Here is a 21,749-nt window from a genome sequence, read left to right as displayed (position 1 = left end):
TTGGATCAACCCGGTTGGCTGCTTCTCTAGGTAGGGCCCTTTCCAGGGCTGCGACAGAGTTTCTGAGAAGCAGAAGGCATTCCAGTGTGGAGACAAGGCTGCTGCTCTGACAGCTGGCAGGAGCCCAGCCGCTCCCTGACTCCTGGTGACCAGTGCTGATAAACTCTTCTTATCTGCCGGGCCCCTGGCTTTCCTGACCCAGGTCTGTTATGTAATTAAATGAAAAGATCTCCAAGATAAATTGTTAAATGAAATGCACAGTATAAAACAGTGTGTGATGTGCTACCTTTTGAGTAAAATACAAAGGGAACAGTAAGAACATATATACGCATACATTTTATTCACTATTTAAGTAAAAACAACAGCAACTAGACGAATATACATGAAACTAATAAAGCAACCACCTGTGTGTGTGTGTGTGTGTGTGTGTGTGTGTGTGTGTGAGAGAGAGAGAGACAGACAGACAGACAGACAGACAGACAGACATAGAACACAGGGTTGCGGGGGGGCATGAAACGTTCCTCTGTCCTGCAAGCTTCTTTAGCTGGTCTAATAACTAAATCTGCATGAGACAGATTAACAAGAAAATAACCAGATTAAATTACATGTGTACACATGGGAACCCACAGGCGAGGTTCAGGACAGGAAGTTAATATGGCGTATAAATGACATTCTGACCCAAGGAGGAGGAAAGGTGCTCTGGGGCTCCAGGGGAAGGTTATTGCAGGACGATAAGAAGAACAGATGTCTAGTAATTAGTAGTTTGCCCTACCATATAGATAGATAGGTCGGAAAGGTTATCTCTGATAATCTCTTCCTATGGGGAAGGCCCTTAATTTAAGTTCTTCTAAGGCAGTGGTTCTCAACCTTCCTAATGCCGAGACCCTTTAATACAGTTCCTCATGTTGTGGTGACCCCCAACCATAAAATTATTTTCATTGCTACTTCATAACTAATTTTGCTACTGTTATGAATCGTAATGTAAATATCTGATATGCAGGATGTATTTTCATTGTTACAAATTGAACATAATTAAAGCATAGTGATTAATCACAAAAACAATATGTAATTATATATGTGTTTTCCAATGGTCTTAGGCGATCCCTGTGAAAGGGTCGTTCGTCGTTCGACCCCCAAAGGGGTTGCGACCCACAGGTTGAGAACCTCTGTTCTAAGTAGTTGGGGGAGTAGTTTCTCTTGAGCCTGCAGGGTGTCAGTGCCTTCAGTATAAAATAAACCGCATACCTCGGAGGCACTTCTTTGGGTGACTCATTCTGAATCCCTACAAAGGAAACAGGAATGGGAGGGAGACTTGATTATTCATCTTTGATTGTAGAACCATGTGCATGTACTTTAAGTTTTATTTTATAAAAGTAATGATAAGAAAATAAAGTTAAAAAAAAAAGAAATAATGACTCTCCAGTGATGAATCTTAAGTTTTAAAATAACTGGGTGAGGTGGGACAAATTAGCTTTTCTCATTATTCAGAGTTGCAGACTCTGGACCTAGGATATAAATTGCAGCAGAATCAGATGCAATTATTTTTCTTCAAATCCCACTGCTAATCTTAGTAGGCAGAGGAGGGAAAAATTCCTCTGTTAGGACAGGAATCACAGGGAGGCAGGAGTTCTGCAGAGCAGTTATGGGGCTGCCACAGCCTTTAAGCAAGAATTGAAGGACAAGGAAGAGAAAAAAACTAAATTACCATAAGAACTGAAAGAGAAGATTCAACTGAACAACTCATCCATCCCCGTGAGGACATAATACAGGTCACTGGCAAAGCCTTCTGAGAAACCAAACCAAATGTGTGTGTAATTTTTTAAAACAAATTTATTCCTGGTTCTCAAAGTGCTGGGTTTACCAGAAACCAAGGAACCAAATACTATTTCAACATTTAGTTTTTAAAAACGTATGTTTTCTAACTTCAAAGGATTCTCCTTAAAACACACACACACACACACAAAACAAAAACACAACACACTCAAAACCGTTTATCACACAAAAGCCAGTTTATTGCCCGTACAAGATATCTGGTTCACTAGCTAAAGGCGGAGCAAGCATCACTTGACTAATGACTTCCAAAGTGTCAGCTGGGACAGACTGTGTTTAAACTGGTCGAGTGCTGCCTCCAAAGGGAATGTCTGCCACACAAAGCCCGCGATTCACGGAGTCCCAGGGATGGGAACCTGGCCTGCTGACAGCACAGCCTGCGAGGTGTTCTCGGTCGGGGTGGAGAACAGACCGCTTGCTGTAGATCTCACAAGGCCAGCACTGTGGGCGCAGGTACATTGTATAATGTCTGCATTATATCACTGGTTACGTTAATGGCTCAGATGGGTTTTGCAGGAAAAATTGCTGCGCAAATCATCTCCCTGGCGGTGTCTCTCCATAAGCATAGCTGACTAAATAAGAAGGGTGTTTAGGTTGGTTTTGCCTCTCCAGAGTTGTTCATCGTTTCTGGGTCACTCTGTAGACCACAAAGACTGAGTCTCAACCCCGAACTATTCTTTCCACATGGCGACAGGTCCCTTCTGCTTTGCGGACCTTGGTATCCCCAGACATAAAACAAGAGGGTTGGATCCGTTATAGTTTAGTTACGAATGACCACATCTTTCTCTTGGTCGGATTAGTGTTTGATTGACAAACTAATGTTTTCAGCCATTCTCACCTTTGAGGATCTTTCTTTTTCCAATAAAAGTGACTCGGTGAGCTGGAGTCTGTAGTTACTTCTGCCAGGGTACATAGGTTTTCCATAGGTGGCAGAGCCTGGTGAGCAGAGGGAGTGAAAGATACCTGGGTTCCAGTTCCTTGTCTGAGCTACAAGCATGAGGGAGAGCAGGAGAAGTTGTGGCAAATGTTCAGAGTAGTGCAGAGAACCATGTAGGTACCCAGGACGACTTTCCCAAGGTAGGGAAGGAGCCATGCGGTCATTTGCACCACGGACATTACCTTCTGTCTTAGTAAGGTTCCTAGCAATTTACTTTCTAGGATAAGGTTTCAAGTTTTTTCTACACGGTTTTTTGGGGAAAAGAATTTTCAAAATAGAATCGCATCGTACGTCAACCTTTTTTCTTTACCATGAAGTCCAAAGACTAAATGGTGTATTATTTTTAGACTTTATACTAAGTAGGGAGGTATCAAAACACTTAAGAAAATGTCCCAGTCATGATTTGGAATTTCACATCTCAAGTAATTTGGCTACGCTTTTCTTAGCACATTTTTCTGGGAGTGAGGATGATTGCATCTTAGACGGAAGTGCACGTTGAGATTATTTCATGCTTTTCACTAGGTTAGGGGTGGTGAATTGGTGCTGTTATCCTGTCCTCCTTGCAGATATTGCCACGTAGTCATAGCACTTGTTGCTAAGTCTAGACAGCCTCCAGCTGTTTACCAGACAGTGGTCCAGACAGCCAGAATCAGTCTATTAGAGCTGGTATATCAGACAAATCTGATTGTTTCCCTGGACTTGATTTTATTTATTGTACTATTGATTATGTAGTATTTAGTGCCTAATCATATTAGATACTCCCTTTCTCTCTTAGTTTCCTTAATCGAAGCAACTCAAAAAAGTGTTGTTGTTTTTTTTCATTACATGTGTTTTCTAAATATTTTTATTTAAATAAAAGTCCCATTCAAACAAATGCCTAGTTTGAGGGAGTCCTTTATACAAATCATTTGCCCATTGGTTACACTACATTCTTTTCATGCCTGTGGTGAGTATTGGCCTGTGGTATTAGGTTACACCACCAGCACCTAGAACCGGAGAGTTCATCCAAAACAGAAGCGAAGCCTAAGAAAGCATCTTTTATATCCAGTCTGTAATCACAGCCACCTCTCAGCCAGTGTTGAAGATTGCAGGCCTTGTGGCAGGGAGCCCATCTAGTTCTGTGTTACACAGAATGAACAAGCGGGCCATTTCTTCCATCTTCTCTAGAGGCAGAAGTTTTGTTTTAAATGTTTTTTTTTCCCTCCCTCATTAATAATGTACATGTTTACTGTGACTTCTGTCTTAGGGAGAAGAAAAATTCACTTGCAAATCTACTGCTGAGAGATAATAGTGGTGGAAGTTTAAGTCAATAACATCTTCTGTATGTAAACTTGTATGCATTTGAAATGTCTGCATTTCATTCTCTGATTTCATTCTCATAAGAGCAGATGGAGCACACTGCTTTCTATATTTGTAATATAGGTAGAGACTTAAAGAGGTTACAGTGATTTTATGATGGCCTTGCAGAAAGTTAATGGCAGAGTTAGAATTAGAACACCCCCTATTTAATTAACTAACTAATTTTCAAGTACACGATACAGTATTGTTAAGTGTAATACCATGCTGTACATTAGATCCTCAGAACTTATAACTGGAAGTTTGTGCCCTATGTCCAACATCTCCCTACCCCCCAGTCCCTGGTAATTCTCTCTGTTTCTCTGAGTTTGGCTTTTTAGATTCCACATATAAATGAGATCATACAGTACTTGTATTTCTCTGTCTAACTTATCTCACTTTGCATAATGCCCTCAGGTTCAGTCTTGTTATTGCAAATGGCAGGATTTCCTTCATTTCTCATGGTTAAATAATATTTCATTGCCGTGTGTGCGTGTGTGTGTGTGTGTGTGTGTGTGTGTGTGTGTGTTTGTAACATCTGATTTATCCATTCACCCATAAATGGACACTTAGGTTTTTCCATATTTTGATTTCATTTCCTTATATAAATACCCAGAAGTGGAATTGCTGGGTCATATGGTAGTTCTAGTTTTAATTTATTGAGGAACCTCCATACTGTTTTCCATTGAGGCTATAACAATTTACATTCCTACCAACAGCGTAGGAATGGCCATTCTAACAGGTGTGAGGTGATATCTCATTGTATTTTTGATTTGCATTTCCCTGATGATTAGTGATGTTTAGCACCTTTTTGTCTGTCCTCCTTGGAAAAAATGTCTATTTAGTTCCTCTGTCCATTTTCTAATTGGGTTATTTATTTATTTATTTATTTTGCTGTCAAGTTGTATGAGTTCCTTACAGATTTTGGATATTAAACACAATACGTGACTTGCAACTGTTTTTCCCCACTAAGTAGGTTGCCTTCTCATTTTGTGGATGGTTTCTTTTACTGTGCAGCAGCTGTTTAGTTGGATGTATTTTTTATTTTTTGCATTTGTTTGTGCTTTCGGTGTCATATCCAAAAAATTGTTATCAAGACCAGTGTCATGGACCTTTTTTTTCTTATATTTTCTTCGAGGAGTTTTATGATTTTGAGCTGAAATTTCTTTATCATGATTGTCATGGTGATTCCATGACTGTATTTGTCAAGACTCATTGAATTATACACTCATAATTGGTTAATTTTATTTCTGGTATGTTATGCCCCAACAAAGGAAGAACTAGAAACAAACTGAATGTCTACCGTCTGTCAAGTGCTGTGTTAGGAATATGATTACATAGATGTGATGTGGGTCCTCTCTCCAGGCAGCTCACAGCCTGTAGAGTTGGTGTAGAAACACACAGGTCAGAGAGATAAGGTCGGAGTACATCTGCTGAGGCACAAAGGAAGGCGTTCTTGACTAGGGAAAGTCCCACAAAGGAGGTGCTTGACCTTTTTAGTGTGGTGGGTGGGCAGAAGCCAGGTGAGTGTTGAGGGAAAGGGCATTCCAGGCAAAGGCCTGTGAGTGTGAAACTGCACGGTGACGTTTTATAAACCACAAGGAGCCCGAATTGCTGGAGCTGTGAGATTTATGTCAGTGGCAAGAGTAGAAGCTGGGCAGGTTGGCAGAGAGGTAGAAGATGAAATGTTTCTCAGATTTGCTTTTCAAATCCATATTGCAAGAGAAATTATGTACTTGAGAGAGAAACCCTCCCTCTTGGACGAGAGACGAGATGATCAATGCGCCCATTCATGTCTCTCCGTTTCATTGCTTTTGGCTTAAAGACAAAACAACAAAAAACCTCGCTTTTACTATAACTATTTTTAAATAGTAGTTCTCTGTGAACAGACCTCAGCTGAATTTGTGTAGCTAAGGCTGTACTTGAGCTTCACATGTTACAAGGAGGAAGCATGTTTCAATGTTTGAGAAAGCCTTTCCTACTAGCCATCTGGGAGAACTACTGAGATTTGCCCCGTGTGGCTTGTGCCTTCAAGCAAATGCCAGTTTCTTTGTACCAATAGGGAGAAGTACAAAATCTCCCTCGCATTGCATTTTGAAAAGGAGAAAACCTTTTGAAACTGCTTATTGGTTCAACTCCATCTATATGAAATTCTTAAACACCATCTATCCTTGGAGGGATGCAAGGAAGTGTGTGGTGGGAGCAAGTAAAGGATTTAGATTAACAAATGGGACAGCTAATTCTGTTCTAAAACTGAACACTTTGCCATATATTACAGGCAATGGATTTTGAAGGCTGGGCTGACACCCTCTTTCTTCTGCAGTTCACCCTCTCTTGTGTGATGGGGTAAGCCTTTGCTGTCTTGTTATCAAGTAGTTTTCTTAGAGAAATGTGTTGGAGGGTCCCTTTGCCTCATTCCTCAGTGTCCTGTTCTGTCCCTTGAGTGTATCCGCCTCCTATAATTAAGCTTCCGCATTCAGGTGGTTTCACAGCCCTTGGGAATGTGCCCTCAGGGCAGCTAAACTGATCCCAAAGTCATGCTTAGGAAACTGGAGAACAACTAATATTTACCCAATTTACATAGTAGGTAATAAGCACCATTATTTCTCAACATTATTTTTCGCCATATAGTTCCTTTATATTTTTTCTAAATTGACCATTTGGGAGATGTTGTCCCTTTAACCATGAGAAAGCAGGCTCAGAACTCAGGTAGGTTGCCTGAGTTTGCACAATTAGTGATCATTGTAAAGCAAGCATGTCAAACTCAAAGGCCAAATAAGCAAGGTTTAAGTTTATGTGGGCCGCAAAAAAAACAAAAGCTTCAATTTTCATAGAAGCACAGGTTTATTTCGATAGAGACATGCTGAATACAAAGGGCTGAAATAAATGAGTAATCATTAACATAAAATAATAGAACATTTTAATAAAAATTAATATTTTTTCTTGAACATTAACTTACCAGACACTGAATAACTGCACAAATTAATAAGCATAATACAAATAAACCTATTTTCCTTGTTCTCCGAAAGCAAAATATTTCTTGTTGTGCACACCAAACAAGTCAGTCCAAGACTAATGACGTGTCAGTCGGCTGCTAAAATAGTCACTGCTAGTATTAGTGGAGAGAAATGGTGCGCTTGCGTGTAAGGCGTTAAGGGAAATGAACGCAATATGATTATAGTAATCAGTCATTAGTGAACATTGTAGTTCATTATTAATAATTATGTATAACAGCATATTGTAAAAATTAAGTTACGAAATTTTTATTAAAACGTTTCTTACCATTATATTGGCTAGGCCACAAAAATATTCGTTGTGGGCCGCATGTGGCCTGCGGGCCGCGAATTTGACATGCTTGTTGTAAAGTCAGCACCTGGATCTTACTCATAAGATACCTCTTCCTTCTTTATTCCAGGTTTATCTTGATGTACGCCACAGTACTCTGCACTCAGTATAATTCTGCTCTTACAACTACAATAGTTGGCTGCATTAAGGTGAGTTGAAAAAATACTGTTATCTTTTGGGGACCTGCTTTATTTGAAAATTATTCCTCTCAAATAAGTTGAATATGGCCTTAAGTCATATTTTTTCCTTATTTCTTCACATTTTTTTTTTTTATAGTCTGACAAATTGTGATGATGGTCTCTGAAACAGTCTTTAAGAACTCAGGGAGGACATCATCTCTACTTTCTAATTTAGCTCCGAGGAGCGTGAGAAAAGGAGAGCCTGTTATCTTAGAGAAGAGGAAGATGAATTGACGGGGCAGCTGACGAGCTCAGTAGGGAGAGGCCTGTCTTTAACCCCTGATGAGAGCTGCTCTGAGTGCTGGCTGTTTTGTGGGGAAAGGGTGCCTGCCAGAACTAATCAAGGGAGGTTTCCTGTGTGTCAGCCAAACCTAATGGCCCAGCCAAACCTAATGGCCCACTTTTAAAAGCTGCGTCTGACTTTCCCAGTGATGTCATTTCCTCCTGATCATTTGTCTTCAGCCAGGAGAGCCAAATTGACTTAAATATTGAGCTGACGTTAGTTGCCTTTGGGACTTCCTTCATGATGCCCCTTTTGTCAAAAAGTGAGGGAAGTGGTTGCAGAGAAAAGTTTTTACTGCTCTGTGTTACCCTTTGCACCCCCAATGGAGTGGTGTCCACATGACCTTATTTTAGAAATTAGATTTGGGTCAAAACTTCATGGAATTGGAGTGTTCGGTGTGAATAGAATTGTAGATTGAACTATAATAATCAGTTCTTTGAATTCCATTGAAATCTAGACAGTTAATCTACTTTCAAAGGTTTGGCTGGCTGACATGAATTTAGCGCCCCCCCCCCCCCCCTCCCCCGGCCCAAATGAGCTCTCAGCTCTGTTTCCGTTTTGTAAAGTAAATGCTTTTAAGAGCAAAGTGGATGGCTTGCATCTTCAGAATAAGAACAGCAAGAGCAGGGCAGCTGGTAACATGTTTTTGGCCAAGAAGAAGGATGGTACAGGAGAGCCTAGATTTAATTTTAATAACTAAACCTATTTGCTTAGAATTTCTTAGTGCACTTTCTTTATCATTATCAGCATGGGGCACAGATATAGTCATGCTCTCATGAACATGAAGTCCAGTACTTTACTTTTGCTATTTCCTTCTCTGCATAGAACCCTATGAACTTAGTCCAAAGGGATCAGTTTTACTTCCAAACTCCCGAGGGAGGGAGAGAATTGGATTGTCTGTGTGCTAGTAGTGTACAATTGCTGTTGCTTCTGTCTGCCACGTGGTATCGCTCTTGAAGGATGTCTTGAACCTTCTGGCAGATGAGAGTCCCCTGAAGCCCTTGCTATTTCACTCTCATGAGTGACAGTGGAGCTTCTTTCATTGGCCTCTCAGTTCATACCCTTTATCAGTCATTGTTCCCCAAGGGGCTTTAAGCTGTCCTCTGTGCTTGAGGATCCCAACCCCATAAACCCTTGGGTCAGCATTCCTTGTTTCTTTTAAGTGTGGTGGGAAAATTACTTAGGATAGCTAGTTAAACATGGACATCCCAAGGCCTACCTCGGATATACTGAGTCAGAATCTCTGAACTAGAGCCTGGAAATTATCATCTTTAACAGTTTCCAGATGATTCTCAGGTATTACTAAAACTTGAGAATTAGTTTTGAACTACTAGACCCATCTGTGCTTCCTGGTTAGTTCTGCTTTGTGGGCATTGGGGTCTTTTCCTGATAGCAAACCTTTGTAAGGCTGCCCTAGTGGTACTTACAGTTTTTCTACCTTCTGCTGATTGGTTTTGCGCAATAAGGATTGGGTTCTCTTCTTTTCCCTTTCTAAAGTTCCTTGAGCAATTATGCAAATTAACCTGCCTTCTCCCTGGATCTCTGGATCTCTGTATTCGAAGAGAGGTCCTATTACACATTTTCCCCAGTTGCCTACTGTTATGTGGCATTTCACACCCCCCTGAAATAATTAAAAAGATCTGCTTTAAGGTAACTTACTCTCTCTATCCTTAGACTTAGAAGAGGTAGACATAATTTTGAATGCTCAAAGGGCACTCCATTATCAAAATAATTTTGAAGTTTGTTTTAAAGTATAGCACTTTGTGCTTCAGAGGCCTAATCTAGGAGAACCCAGCTACTAAAAATGTTTGTGACATTTACCGTTTATGGCAGTTGTAAAGGCAGAGAGGGAGGTAAGTGACTTAGGAATGTGAAAGAATGGAGGTTAGGGAAGAACTGAATACATTTGGAAAATTTTATTTCACCTTTGTGGTCCGAGTTTAATTAAAGGGGACTACAGATAAGCAGAAGATGTTTATGCCTGGGAGTTTAAGTGAGGCAGGAGACGTGATTTTAGGTATTGCTACTTTGAGATGACTTCCCAGGTGTGTTTTGAAAATAGTAAGAAGGCTCCTCTAAAAACTTTCTTCATGTTGGTAAACTCCCACCATCCCCTTTATCCTTTTCAAAAAAGAGGGAAAGATTCTTGGATGTCACCAGGCTTTTCTTCTTCACTGTCCCCTCACAAGTCAACAGTTATCTCAATGAGAGGAAGAGCATTCTTTTCTTATTGCTAAGTATGCATTAGTGTTTTCTACCTTAGAAACAGCAGTGTTTCTCTATTTAGATTTGTAATGTCAGCCCATACCACAGAGCAGAGAAAGTTTGATAACCTTGTTAGTATTTTTTAGTATTGGTGAAAGCAGTTAGTGTCTGTAGAGAAAAAATTGGGCAGAGGCTAATGTCATTGTTTCCTTGTTAGTGTTCTTGCTCATACTACACTCATTTTAGGCTTGGTGGAATTTCGTTATTACTCGTTTATTTGTTTTTTGTGTTTTAAGAATAGGTATTTGGGTCATAGCATGGAGGAGTTTATATGAATATTTAAAAAGCTCAGTTAAACCTATGTAACAGTGCATTGCTTTTTTTTTTTAGAATATATTAATAACTTATATTGGAATGGTCTTTGGTGGAGATTATATTTTCACGTGGACAAACTTCATTGGCTTAAATATCAGGTAAGTAAAATATTTAAATATAACCATTTTGACAAATAGTGTCACAATAAGATTGGGCTATTTAATGTCAGATTTGTTCATTTATTAAACCTATATGGAGTGCTTCCAATGTATTATATTTTTAACATCTTTAGGTAGTGCTTTTTAAGAAAGGGAGAGAAAGTGGTTTCATATTTTATGCATAATAGTTGGGGAATCTTTTCTGGAAGTTGAATTCCTTTTACTTAGCTCTTCGAAGAACAGACCTTTACTTAGTATGCCAGATGGCAGTACACTATTCTCAAGAAAATGCAGGGCTAAAGAATACCAGCTCCGTTAGAAATGCATTATATGTGTCTGACTTTGGCCATATCACTGCATTTCTTTAGACTTTATCTTTATCAATGATGAGCGTGACTTGTATGAAAGATCTTTTTCAGCTCAAGAATTTTGAATCTCATGGTTTTTAATCTATTTATATGCTTAAAAATTCTTACATTTGTATTTGGGCCAGACCTCTGTCCTGAACTCATGCTCTGTATTTAACAGCCCACTTGACATCTCCAGCTGACATGTCCAATACTGACCTCCTCTTGGTTTTTCCAAAGTCTCTTCCACCCAAAGCCTCTGCATCTCAGCTGATGGAGACTCCATCCTTCTAGGCTTTCAGTTTTAAAACCTTGGAGTCATGTTTGACTCTTCCATCTTATACCCAGTATCTACTGTGTTAGCAAATTCTGTTGGCTCTACCTTCAGAATATATTCGGAAAAGGACTACTTCTCACTATCTGCATTGTTCATCATCTAAGCCACCAATATCCTGGTTTAAATTACTGCCTAGTTTCTACATTTGTCCCTGGTTTGACTCCTTTCTTGTCCACCCCATCCCTCAATCCCACCCTGCATTCCTTAACAGAATAGATAGTGTATTCCTTGTAACAAGTAAGTCAGAACATGTCACTCCTTATTTTACCCCCGCCCCAGGCTCTTCATGTTCCAAAGTGCTGACAAGGCCCTACAGGACCTGCCTCCTCTTTACCTCTCCAGTGTCAGCTCCTGCTTCTCTTCTTCTCCGTCACTCCGCTTCATCCACATTGGGGTCCTTCCTGTTCCTTTAGAACAGCGGTTGCCAACCTTTCCGACCTCATGGACCACCAGTGGTCTGCAGACCACCGGTTGGCGACCACTGCTTTAGGGCACTGGACATGCTCCCACTTTAGGGCCTTAGTACAGGCTATTTCCTCTGCCTGGAACATTGTACTGCCAGATACTTGCATGGCTAACTTCTTTACACCTATAAAGTTTTGCTCAGAGGTTACCTTCTCAAGGAAGTCTACCCTGACCACCTTATTTAAAACTGTAACCTATGGGGGTATGGGAAGAGGGAGAAGAGGCTATAGGGGGGATAAATGGTGATGGAAGGAGACTTGACTCGAGGTGGTGAGCACACAATACAATATACAGGTGATGTGTTACAGAATTGTAAGCCTGAAACCTATATAATTTTATTAAAACAGTGCCACCCCAATACATTCAATAAAAACAAAAAATATATAATTAATTAATTAATTTAAAAAATTGCAGTCTACTCTTCCCCTTTTGATTCTTCTGAATCATCTTATTCTGCTTTTTTGATTACTTTTTTCAGAGCACTTAATCACTTTCTAATATACTGTATAATTGGCTTACTTATATTTATTGCCTATATTCTGTCTTCCCTGCTAGAATGTAACTTCCATGAGGGTAGGGCTCTCCGCCTATATTTTTCACTCAAGTTTCTCAAGCTCCTAGAATGAATCCTGGTTGTTGCTTAATAATATTTGCTCTTTGAATTCTATCTGGATTGGTGAAAAAGCACTTTGAGAGCTATGAAGCGCTCGCCTAGAATATGGTAGTATCATCCTTCTCCTTTGCAGCAAATTACATAACCTCTCTGAGCTTTAATCTCTTCACGTGTAAACAAATGATAATACCTATTCTACCTCTCGTATGGATCAATATGAGAATCTAACACAAATATTAATAGGTTCATAATTCATCGTTGCCCCTTCCCTGACATCGTTTGCCACTATTGCTGTTGGCCTTTTAGAGGAAAAACCGTTGGTGATTTGTGGGATTCGGAGTTGGGGGGATGGTGGGTATACAGGCGACCTGAGAATTGCACATCATAGAGGGAAGATGAGTAGTCTCAGACCTGGTTGGAGTTGCCATTCCGAAACGAGCCGTCTGTGTGACTGAGTTAGTTGCTTATCTTTCCTGAGCTTCAGTGTTTTTAATGTGCTAAGGATGGAAATACCTATCATTTTAGAGTTGTTAGAATGAAGTAATCTAATGAGTGTAGAGTACCTAACTTACTGCTTGACATCTGTGCTTAGTAAATATCTCTTTCATTAAAATTTGTGTGGAAGGGCCAGGATATAAGGAGCAAAATGGTGAACCAGTTCTGACTTTGGACGTGACCTGATTTTCACTCATTTCTAAAAGTCTGGATTAAAAGTCATTATGACACTATATAGACCTGAGTCAGAGATGCCTTAATTTTCTTTTTGTCCCCTTAAAATAATTAACCCGAGAGCCACAATGAAGTAGAAGCTTCTATTTGCATGTTTAGATCTCTACAGTTCAACTCTCTTACAAAATAATCTTATAAGAAAGGTTAGATATCTTTTTTTCACATTGGAAGCCACTTAAAATAACTTTAAGTTCCCGAGTATATTGGAATGTTACAACTTATGTCAGCCTAACATGTATGAAATCTAACATCTGGAAAAATTCTTCCAGTAGAATTTCTGTTTCAAGATGTTGGATTTGATACATGTTAGGCTGACAGAAGTAGGGTTCTGTGGTGAGTCTGGCTCTCTCCAAATCCCCTAAATGCCTTTTTCCAGTGGCCAGTTACGAGGGTGCTGGTCCAAGCCTGAGACAGCTACAGAGAGGGCGGGAAGGAGTAGAGAAGGGTGGTGACAGCGCGTGCTGCTGCACTTCTCCCGGTGGCTGCACTCTGTCTGCGGCTTCTACTTGAGTCATGTAGCCTTTCCAGGTAATGACACCATCATCCTCATAACTGCCCAGCCTGGAATTCTTAGAATCTCTGGAACTCATCTTTAGCTGTAGTCCCCCACCCCCTTTTTTTGCTTCCATTAAAAAAATTATACATTTAATTACAGTAAAATTAAACCCTTTTAATGTACAGCTTATGAGTTTTGACAACTACTGCACCACATTCAAGATATGAAACATTTGTATCACACCCCCCACACCTAAAAAAAATCTCCCTATGTCCCTTCACATTGAACCTCTGCCCCTAATCTGTTTTCTGTCCAGGATCCCATATAATGATACATAATATTATGTAGCTTTTGGTCTGACTTCTTTCATCTAACATAGTCCATCTTGCATTTGAGATTTTGTGTTGTTGCATATATTAGTAGTTTGTACCTTTTTATTGCTGAGTAGAATTCTGTTCTTTCAATTTGTGAATGGATAAACTGGATATGTCACAGTTTATCCATTCATCAATTGAAAGACAAGTTTCCAGTTTTTGACTGTTTTGTATTAGCTGCTAAAACATTTGCTTAGAAGTTTGTGTGTGAACATAGTTTCCATTTTACTTGGGATAAATACCTAGGAATAGAATTCCTGGGTTGTGTGGTTAAGTGTATAAGAAATTCCTAAACTATTCTTTGAAAGTGTCTGTAACATTTAGGTTATCCTAAAACTCCTAGGCAGATAGATTGGTTCACATCCTGGCCAGAATTGTATGACTAAGGTACTTCTATTTTTAAAGTATGTGCACAGACCAACACTTATCTTAGTATAGCAAGGACATAAATAGATCCCTGGGAAGGCTACAGTTAGGAAGTTAATGTTTGTTGAGTGCTTGTAGATGATGGTCACCTTTATAGTGTCATCTCATTTAATCATCTCACGTAATAATGAAGTCAAGGTCAGAGAGGTGAAATAATTTGCCCAAAGTCACACAGCTATTACCATAGTAAGAATCAGAGCTGAGATTCTAACCCTGATCCAACTTTTAAAAGATGCCCTATAATTCAACCATGTGAAGGCACATGGGATTAGAGGTTAAAATGGCCCTTCTTGTTTTGAACATTTCCAGAGTCTCCTTGCTTACTTCCTGCCTGATTTGTCTTTTATTCTCCTATTTCCCTTTGCAGACAGGGAAAGAATCAGAATTGTTGAGCCCTTTCTGTACATATATTAAAGGAAGTAACTACTTAGTGCATGCAAAGCCATAGGCTAATTTTTATTTTCAGGGAATTTGTAATCTAGCTGGGAAGATTTATTCATAAACAAATGTATAATAGGTACCTACCAGGTACCAAACATTGTTGTTGGCAGTGGAGATAGAGCTGCTGTCAAACTGATCAAAACCCTTTCCCTTCATGGAGTTTTCCTTGTAGTAGAGGAGACAGAAAATGAAGGAAGAGATAAATGAGTGAACTACGTGCTGGTGATAAATGTTAGCTCTGATAGATAGTATTGCAGAAAAATAAAGCAGGGCAGGGGGGGATAGGGAGTATTTCAGGGGTGGGGGCACCTGCTGAAAGGTTATATGTTATGTAAAGACCTAAAGAATGGAGGAAATGAGCCACATTGATTTCTTGAGGGAAGAGCAAGTGAAAAGGCCCTGAAGTGGGCCTGGCCGGTGTTGCTCAGTGGTTGAGTATCAACCCATGAACCAGGAGGTCACGGTTCGATTCCCCGTCAAGGCACATGTCCAGGTTGCGGGCTCAGTCCCTGGTAGGGGGCATGCAGGAGATAGCCAAGCAAAGAGACTCTCATCATTGATGTTTCTATCCCTCTCTCCCCCTCCCTTCCTCTCTCTGAAATCAATAAAAAAAAACATTAAAAGAAAAAGGCCCTGAAGTGGGAGTGTGCCTGGTGTGTTCAAGGAACAGCAAGGAGGCCAGTGTGGTGGAGTGGAGTGAGTGAGTTGAGATGGGGTGGAGGAGTACATTATGTACTACAAGGAGAGATGGGGGCAGCTGGACGTCAGGACTCTGTGCCTGGCCCTGAAGTGGCTCTACTGAAGGCATTTTAGTTTGCATTTGTGAATGGCTGTCTACTTCTCTGTGGCTGGAAAATGTGTGCATGGCTCTCAGTCTAAGAGAGGCAGGTTGTGTTTGCATGGCTTTGGGAGATCAGAAGTGGATCAGAGCGGAGGAGGGGCACAGCTCGGCACTTTCCAGTCTTCCCTGCATTATTCTAGCTAGACCCCTGTCTGCAGGGCACAGTAGCTTTGCCTTTCTCTTCTGTTTATCTCCTGGCTGTGTCTGCCACAGTCTCCGTGAATTTGGTAGTACTCTGTGATGTGAATATTAGGCAGCTGGAGAATCACTTGAGATTTAAAAAACGAATATTTAGAATGGTCGAATATATAAACACCAGTTGCAAAGTATCAGAAGTTATCAGATTTCATGTGAATGTTTATGGAGCCAGATTAATGAGAAGTTGTTCTTTTTTTGAAGTGGTAGAAGATCCTGGTTCACAATCATGGTAGTGATGTATGAAAATTCAGATATAGGTCTCCCCCCTCCGCCCCAAATCTAGGCTTTTCCCTTTCTCTTTTCCATCTTCTTCTTCCCCTCCTCCCAGTTTCTCTGCATTCCCAGAGTTGCCAGGAAGCAGTTTTAAAGTTTACCCTTGAATAGCACAGGTCTGAACTGTGTGGGTCCACTTGTATATGGATTTTTCAGTAACTATGTACGGTACGAGAACTATTCTTTCTCCTCTAGTTTACTTTATTGTAAGATTATCTATAAATATAAAGGCCTAAGCGACCGTTATGACCGGTCGACCAGTCGCTATGACGATGCACTGACCACCAGGGGCAAATGCTCAACACAGGAGCTGCCCCCTGGTGGTCAGTGCGCTCCTTCAGCCAACCTCCCGTGGCCAGCCAACCTCCCGTGGCCGGCCAACCTCCTGCGGTCCCTTCCCCTGGCTGGCCAGCCCCAATTGGCCCTGATCGCTGACCAGGCCGAGGGACCCCGCGCCTCTAGTTGTATATAATACTGACAACATAACAAATATGTGTTCATCAACTGCCTATTTTCTGTAAGGCTTTCAGTCAGCAACAGGCTATTAGTAACGTTTTTGGGGCATCCAAAATTATATGTGGATTTTTGGTACCCTTAGCCCCCATGTTGTTTACGGGGCAACTGTATGATAGTCCCTTCCAAAGCAATAACTCATGACTGCTTGGCACACGGTATTCTTGTTGATGAATATTCAGTTCTCTTCAGGCGATTCAGGAAAGGTCATTTCTGAGAATTTATATACCTGATAATGATCAAGTCAGGAATAAAGATGAGATGGAAAATCTTGTACTGCCTCTTGTTGGAACTTGTGAGACTGAACAGTCTGGGCTCTCCATTCTCCAGAGTTCAATAGTCTCTGTATGTGGTTTTGCGCCGGTTATGTGGCAACAGGGTGCCCTCTTGCATCAGGTTAACTCTGATTATACCACCATCCCTTTATTAACATTGCATTTTGCCTCTGGCTGGTGAATATCAGAGCTGACAGAGGAGGGAATAAATATTTCCTGATTGCTTAACTGTGTGCCAGGATTAAGGCCTGGTTCTTTATACATGCTATCTCACTTAATCCTCAAATAAGCCTAGATAGATAGTATTCTTTTTAAAAAAATATATTTTTATTGATCTCAGAGAGGGAGAGAGAGATAGAAACATCAATGATGAGAGAGAATCATTGATTGGCTGCCTCCTGCATGCCTCACACTGAGGAGTGAGCCCACAACCCAGGCATGTGCCCTGACCAGGAATTGAACCTTGATCTCCTGCTTCATAGGTTGATACTCAACCACTGAGACATGCCGGCTAGATAGTAGTATTATTCTTCTTTTATTAACACAGAAAATAGAATCTCAGATAAATTAACAAATTTTTCCAGGGACACCGAGCTAGCAGTATATTCAAGGTTGAACAAAGGCCTAACTCCACAGCCATTGATTTTTCATTACACCAACTGCACTGACAGCGTAGGGTCCCGGATCTCCATAAGGACTAAGCCTGGAGTAAGGTCCTTGTCTTCTGGCCTGAGTTGCTCCATTATTCCTCTCCAGGTGAAACTGGCCTAATAGGAGCGACAAAGATGAACTTGACAGGAAAATAGGTTGTCATGCGAGTGGGAATCTGGAGGAGACTAGGATGACAGAAAGAAGGAGCAGTCCTTCCACTGTGTTGGGGCATGGAGTGGGGTTGGTGGAAATTGACCCCCATGTAGCTGTACAGTGAACCTCAAGAATATTTAGCCTCAGTCCAAAGGCTACACAGTAAACCATCTCCTTAGGTCCTAGCCCAGCGGCCAGGAAAAATTATCTACTTGGTGCACTAGAAATTAAAAAAGCTTCCAGAAGAGAGAGAAAATTTTAAAAAAAGAAAGAAAAGGAAGTGCAATAAAGTTACCAGATGAAGAAGATAAGCAGACGAGCTCTGTGAACACTGGCACAAGGATTGGGTCATGAGGTTCCTTTCTGTGCACTGGGCCGTAACGGATATCGTTCAGCAGTTATTTACTGTGCTGTTACAAAGTGCCAGGCCTGTGCAAGGGACTCTGTCGAGCTGAGAGTAAAGCCGTGGGAAATTTATAGGCCGATGGGAACAAGATAAGGACAGGCACCTGCAACATCCAGTGGAACAGGGGCCAGAGGGAGGAAGCCATTTCAGTAGGAAAAACTGGACTGACGGGGTTCTATTCTGGCCCATCATTCGGATGCTTTGTGACCCTGAGCAAGTTGTCTTTTGCCTCTGGGACTCAGTTTCTCTCATCTGCAGAGGTAGTGTACCTCGCAGGAATATTGCAACAGCAGATGTATATACGATAACATGACATGTAATAGAGTTGCATAAATGGCCACCATTTGATTATTAAGTACTGTGAAGTGCCTCATCATCCTTAATTGCGGGAGCGAGGCACCTCTCACCAAAGCCCGGAGGAAAAAGGAACTGATTTCAAATAAGCAGCACGTTTATGAGCCAAGTGGTCAAGCAGAAGGTTGGGGCCAAACCTAGGGCAGGGACATCTGAAAGCAGAGCCCAGGCCAGGCTGCCAGCTGGAGACCCAAGGGAGCCACGGGGGCAGGCTCAGCGGAAGAGCAGGTCAGGGCTGAAGCTGTGTGTCACAGGTGCGGTTGAGGTCCCCACAGAGAACAGATAAGAGTAATCACTGTCCCTAAAGAGTGAACCCCCGGGGTGGTAGGTGTGGTGGACAAGTGAAGGGCGTCAGCAACCCACTCCGAGTCTGAGAGCTCAGACAATGGGTTTTCCACTGCGGATGTGATTCTAGTCAGAGAAGAACCGGCACCCAGCGTCCACATGCTTGCTTATTCGTTGCGATGATTTTTATTTTTATTAAAAATAACATTTGCCTTGAATGATTATCTTCAGAAATGCAGAAAATACGAATAAAAACGAAATCACCTATAACCTCACCATCCAGATGTAACCATTGTTAATATTCTTGTGTTCCTTCCAGACTTGATTCTGGTGCATATCAATATACATATTCTTGTTTATTTAAATAAAATGGGATTAGATAATAGTTAAAGATTTGTGAGATTTATTTCATTTAAGATGTCACTGCCTGTTTTTATTTTACATCATTTTAATGGATGAGTGTTATTTTATTGTATGAATTTATATAATTCCTCACTGTGGGACATTGACCCTTTAATTTTCTGCAATTATAAATGATGTGATAAACACTTTGTTGATAAGTCTAAGGAGATGTGCACAATTCATCAGTGAAATAGATGGCTAGGTCAAAGGATACGCAGAATTCTAAAGTTTATTTTATTTCAACAAATTGTCTTCCAAAAACCTTGTATAAAATTGGCAGTCCTGTTGACAAGTCTGTGCGAACATTCATTTCCCAGAGCGTCAACCGCAGTAGATAATACCAGGATAGGGGAGGGTCTCTCATTCGGTAGATGAAAATGCTGCATCTGTTTTAATTTTATGGGCCGTTGATTTATACAGGTGACTCCACCCTCACACCAGTCTCCCTTGCATTTGCCATCCCTTCCTTACTCCCTGATGATGTTTTCTATTTTGCAGTATTGCTGGGAGCCTGGTGTATTCCTACATCATTTTCTCTGAAGAGCAGCTGAGCAAACAGTCGGAGGCCAGTAACAAGCTGGACATTAAGGGGAAAGGAGCAGTATGACCAGAAGATTGCTTCAGCGACGTAGGCCTAAGACTTTGATCAGCTTGGAGCACTGGCAATTCTTACACAGATACTGGGGTGTCTTGATTATGGAGAAAATACCATTCCTTTGCACTTATACAATCTTAGGATTGATTGCTGCCTTTTAACATTTTATGAGAGAAACTTATAATTGACTCTATTTTAATTATGCCATTTGAATTAATTTATATCAGACTGGAAAATGCACCAGGCTTTTTAATTTATTTTTCTTCTGTGCCGACAGTGAACCATCGGTGTTTGGAAACTGTTGTATTCCATACTTTGATATCCAGGTGTCCCTTATAAAGTGCTCCAACTGGAGCCTCCTCGTTCAAGTCATTGCTGCGTCTGGAGGCAGGTCTAGCCTTCCTTCTGCTGGAAATGCAGTGGAGTATCGGCAGTGTCTCTTCTTTGAATTACATTTCTTAACGTTTGCATTTTCTTCATAAGGATATCATCGTTGCATTTGCCAAAGACTACAACTTTGGCTCTAAAAAAAATAGGCGGGGCTTTGAGGTGTATCGCTTTGCATGTTGGCTTTCCTGAGAACTCCTGGGATGAGCAGAGTGCATTCCTTGAAAACTTGCTGTTCCCTCTTGGTTGTGTGGGATGGGGATAATGAAGTGCTGGAGGAAGCACTTATCTATCTCTCTGATTCATTCGTTCACCTAAAATGTAGTGAGTGTGTAACATGTGCCAGGCCTGATCCTAAGTGCTGGGATACAGAGAGGTTTTCTGGAAGTCGTTGAATGAGCTCACTTCGGCCGTAGTGACTGAGTGAGGTAAGACAGAGAACTCAGCTCGATCCATCCATTCAGCAGATGTGACTATGAACAAGTCGTAGAACTTTATCCAGTTCTTAGACACTGCAATCTATATGTGGTGCACCCGCCCCACCTCACCCACAGTGGTGTGAAACCACACACTGAGGTGTGAGATCAGAGGCATGGGAAGAGGTGCATTTTGTGAACCATGCAGCCCGGCCCTTCCCTGAGTGAGAATGGTAGGCAGGCAGGCAAGGTGACCCCTGTGTATTTCCCCGTGCATCCCTTCTCCGGGTTTAGCTGCTACTCTTTTTCCCCTCTTTAAACCAATATGACTGGGTCTTCCATTCCTGAATGCATTGGCTTGAGGGGAAAGGCTGGTTAGATGTTTGTGTATTGTTGAGGTCTGATTGGTGTTAGAGCTGTCACCTTTCTCTGGACTGTCACCTCTCTCCTGTGGTCACTCCCACCTACATTCTGCGTCCTTGTCCTTTCACTGCCTTACTGAGGACACCAGCTTCTCTCAAGCCCAATGCTGCATTCTGGGAGAACAGCTGTGAATGGACATTGAATTGCTTCTTTGGGTGGGCCAGGGTGTTAAATGCAACACAGTCCTGTGACTTGGTTCAGACATATCCGCTGACTTTGGGGAGGAGTGTTTGCTCAGCTAGTTGTGCAGTGAGTATGCAGGAGGCTGGGTGCCTGGTGCACACACTACTTTTAGTTTATTGGGTGTGGAATCCACTGGGCTCCTTTGATCTAAACAATGAATAATTTGGTGTCTCAATATGGCACCTGGAAGGTTTTGATCTGTTTATATTTTTGATGGAGGTCATATTTATGCTTTTCCCTTATTTTGCTTTGTCTTTATTAAAGCCTGGCCAGTGGTGCTGGGTCCCCAGAATTAGCCTCACAGCTAACTTCCAAGTTATAAGCTCCATGTAAGAGTTCCTAAGGCTCACCCCACCCCCACCCCCCCACCCCCAGCCCATCAGCTGATCTGAGGAAATTCTGGTGGGAGCATAGGACATTACCTTGTGTAGGATGGCTCTTACTGTCCCTGTTTTACCAATGAGAAAACAAGACTCAAAGAAAGTAGGTGATTTGCTAATTAGTGAAAATGTGTGTTTTTTCCATTGTACCATGCTGCCATAAATTAACTGTCCTGTAAGAGGGAGTAAGGAAATGGGA

At 41.3% G+C, this 21,749-nt stretch overlaps 1 protein-coding gene across 4 annotated transcripts in view; it reads left to right on the top strand.

Moving 5' to 3' along the window:
- Nucleotides 1-20,096, top strand: part of SLC35D1 (solute carrier family 35 member D1) — a 35,315-nt gene extending 15,219 nt beyond the window's left edge. For 3 of the 4 annotated variants that reach the window (XM_023754689.1, XM_023754690.1, XM_023754687.1), the window contains 4 exons: nucleotides 6,381-6,448; nucleotides 7,518-7,596; nucleotides 10,505-10,587; nucleotides 19,665-20,096. In XM_023754689.1, coding sequence (XP_023610457.1) covers nucleotides 6,381-6,448; nucleotides 7,518-7,596; nucleotides 10,505-10,587; nucleotides 19,665-19,773 — 339 coding nt within the window. In that variant the 3' untranslated portion in view covers nucleotides 19,774-20,096. The remainder of the gene's footprint in view (nucleotides 1-6,380; nucleotides 6,449-7,517; nucleotides 7,597-10,504; nucleotides 10,588-19,664) is intronic. The other variant, XM_023754688.1, reaches the window with a different exon arrangement.
- The last annotated feature ends 1,653 nt before the right edge of the window (nucleotides 20,097-21,749 follow it).

Source organism: Myotis lucifugus, unplaced genomic scaffold (genome assembly GCF_000147115.1).
Source record: "Myotis lucifugus unplaced genomic scaffold, Myoluc2.0 scaffold_63, whole genome shotgun sequence".
Classification (NCBI taxonomy): Eukaryota; Metazoa; Chordata; class Mammalia; order Chiroptera; family Vespertilionidae; genus Myotis; species Myotis lucifugus.
This window is presented reverse-complemented; position numbering and strand designations above follow the sequence as displayed.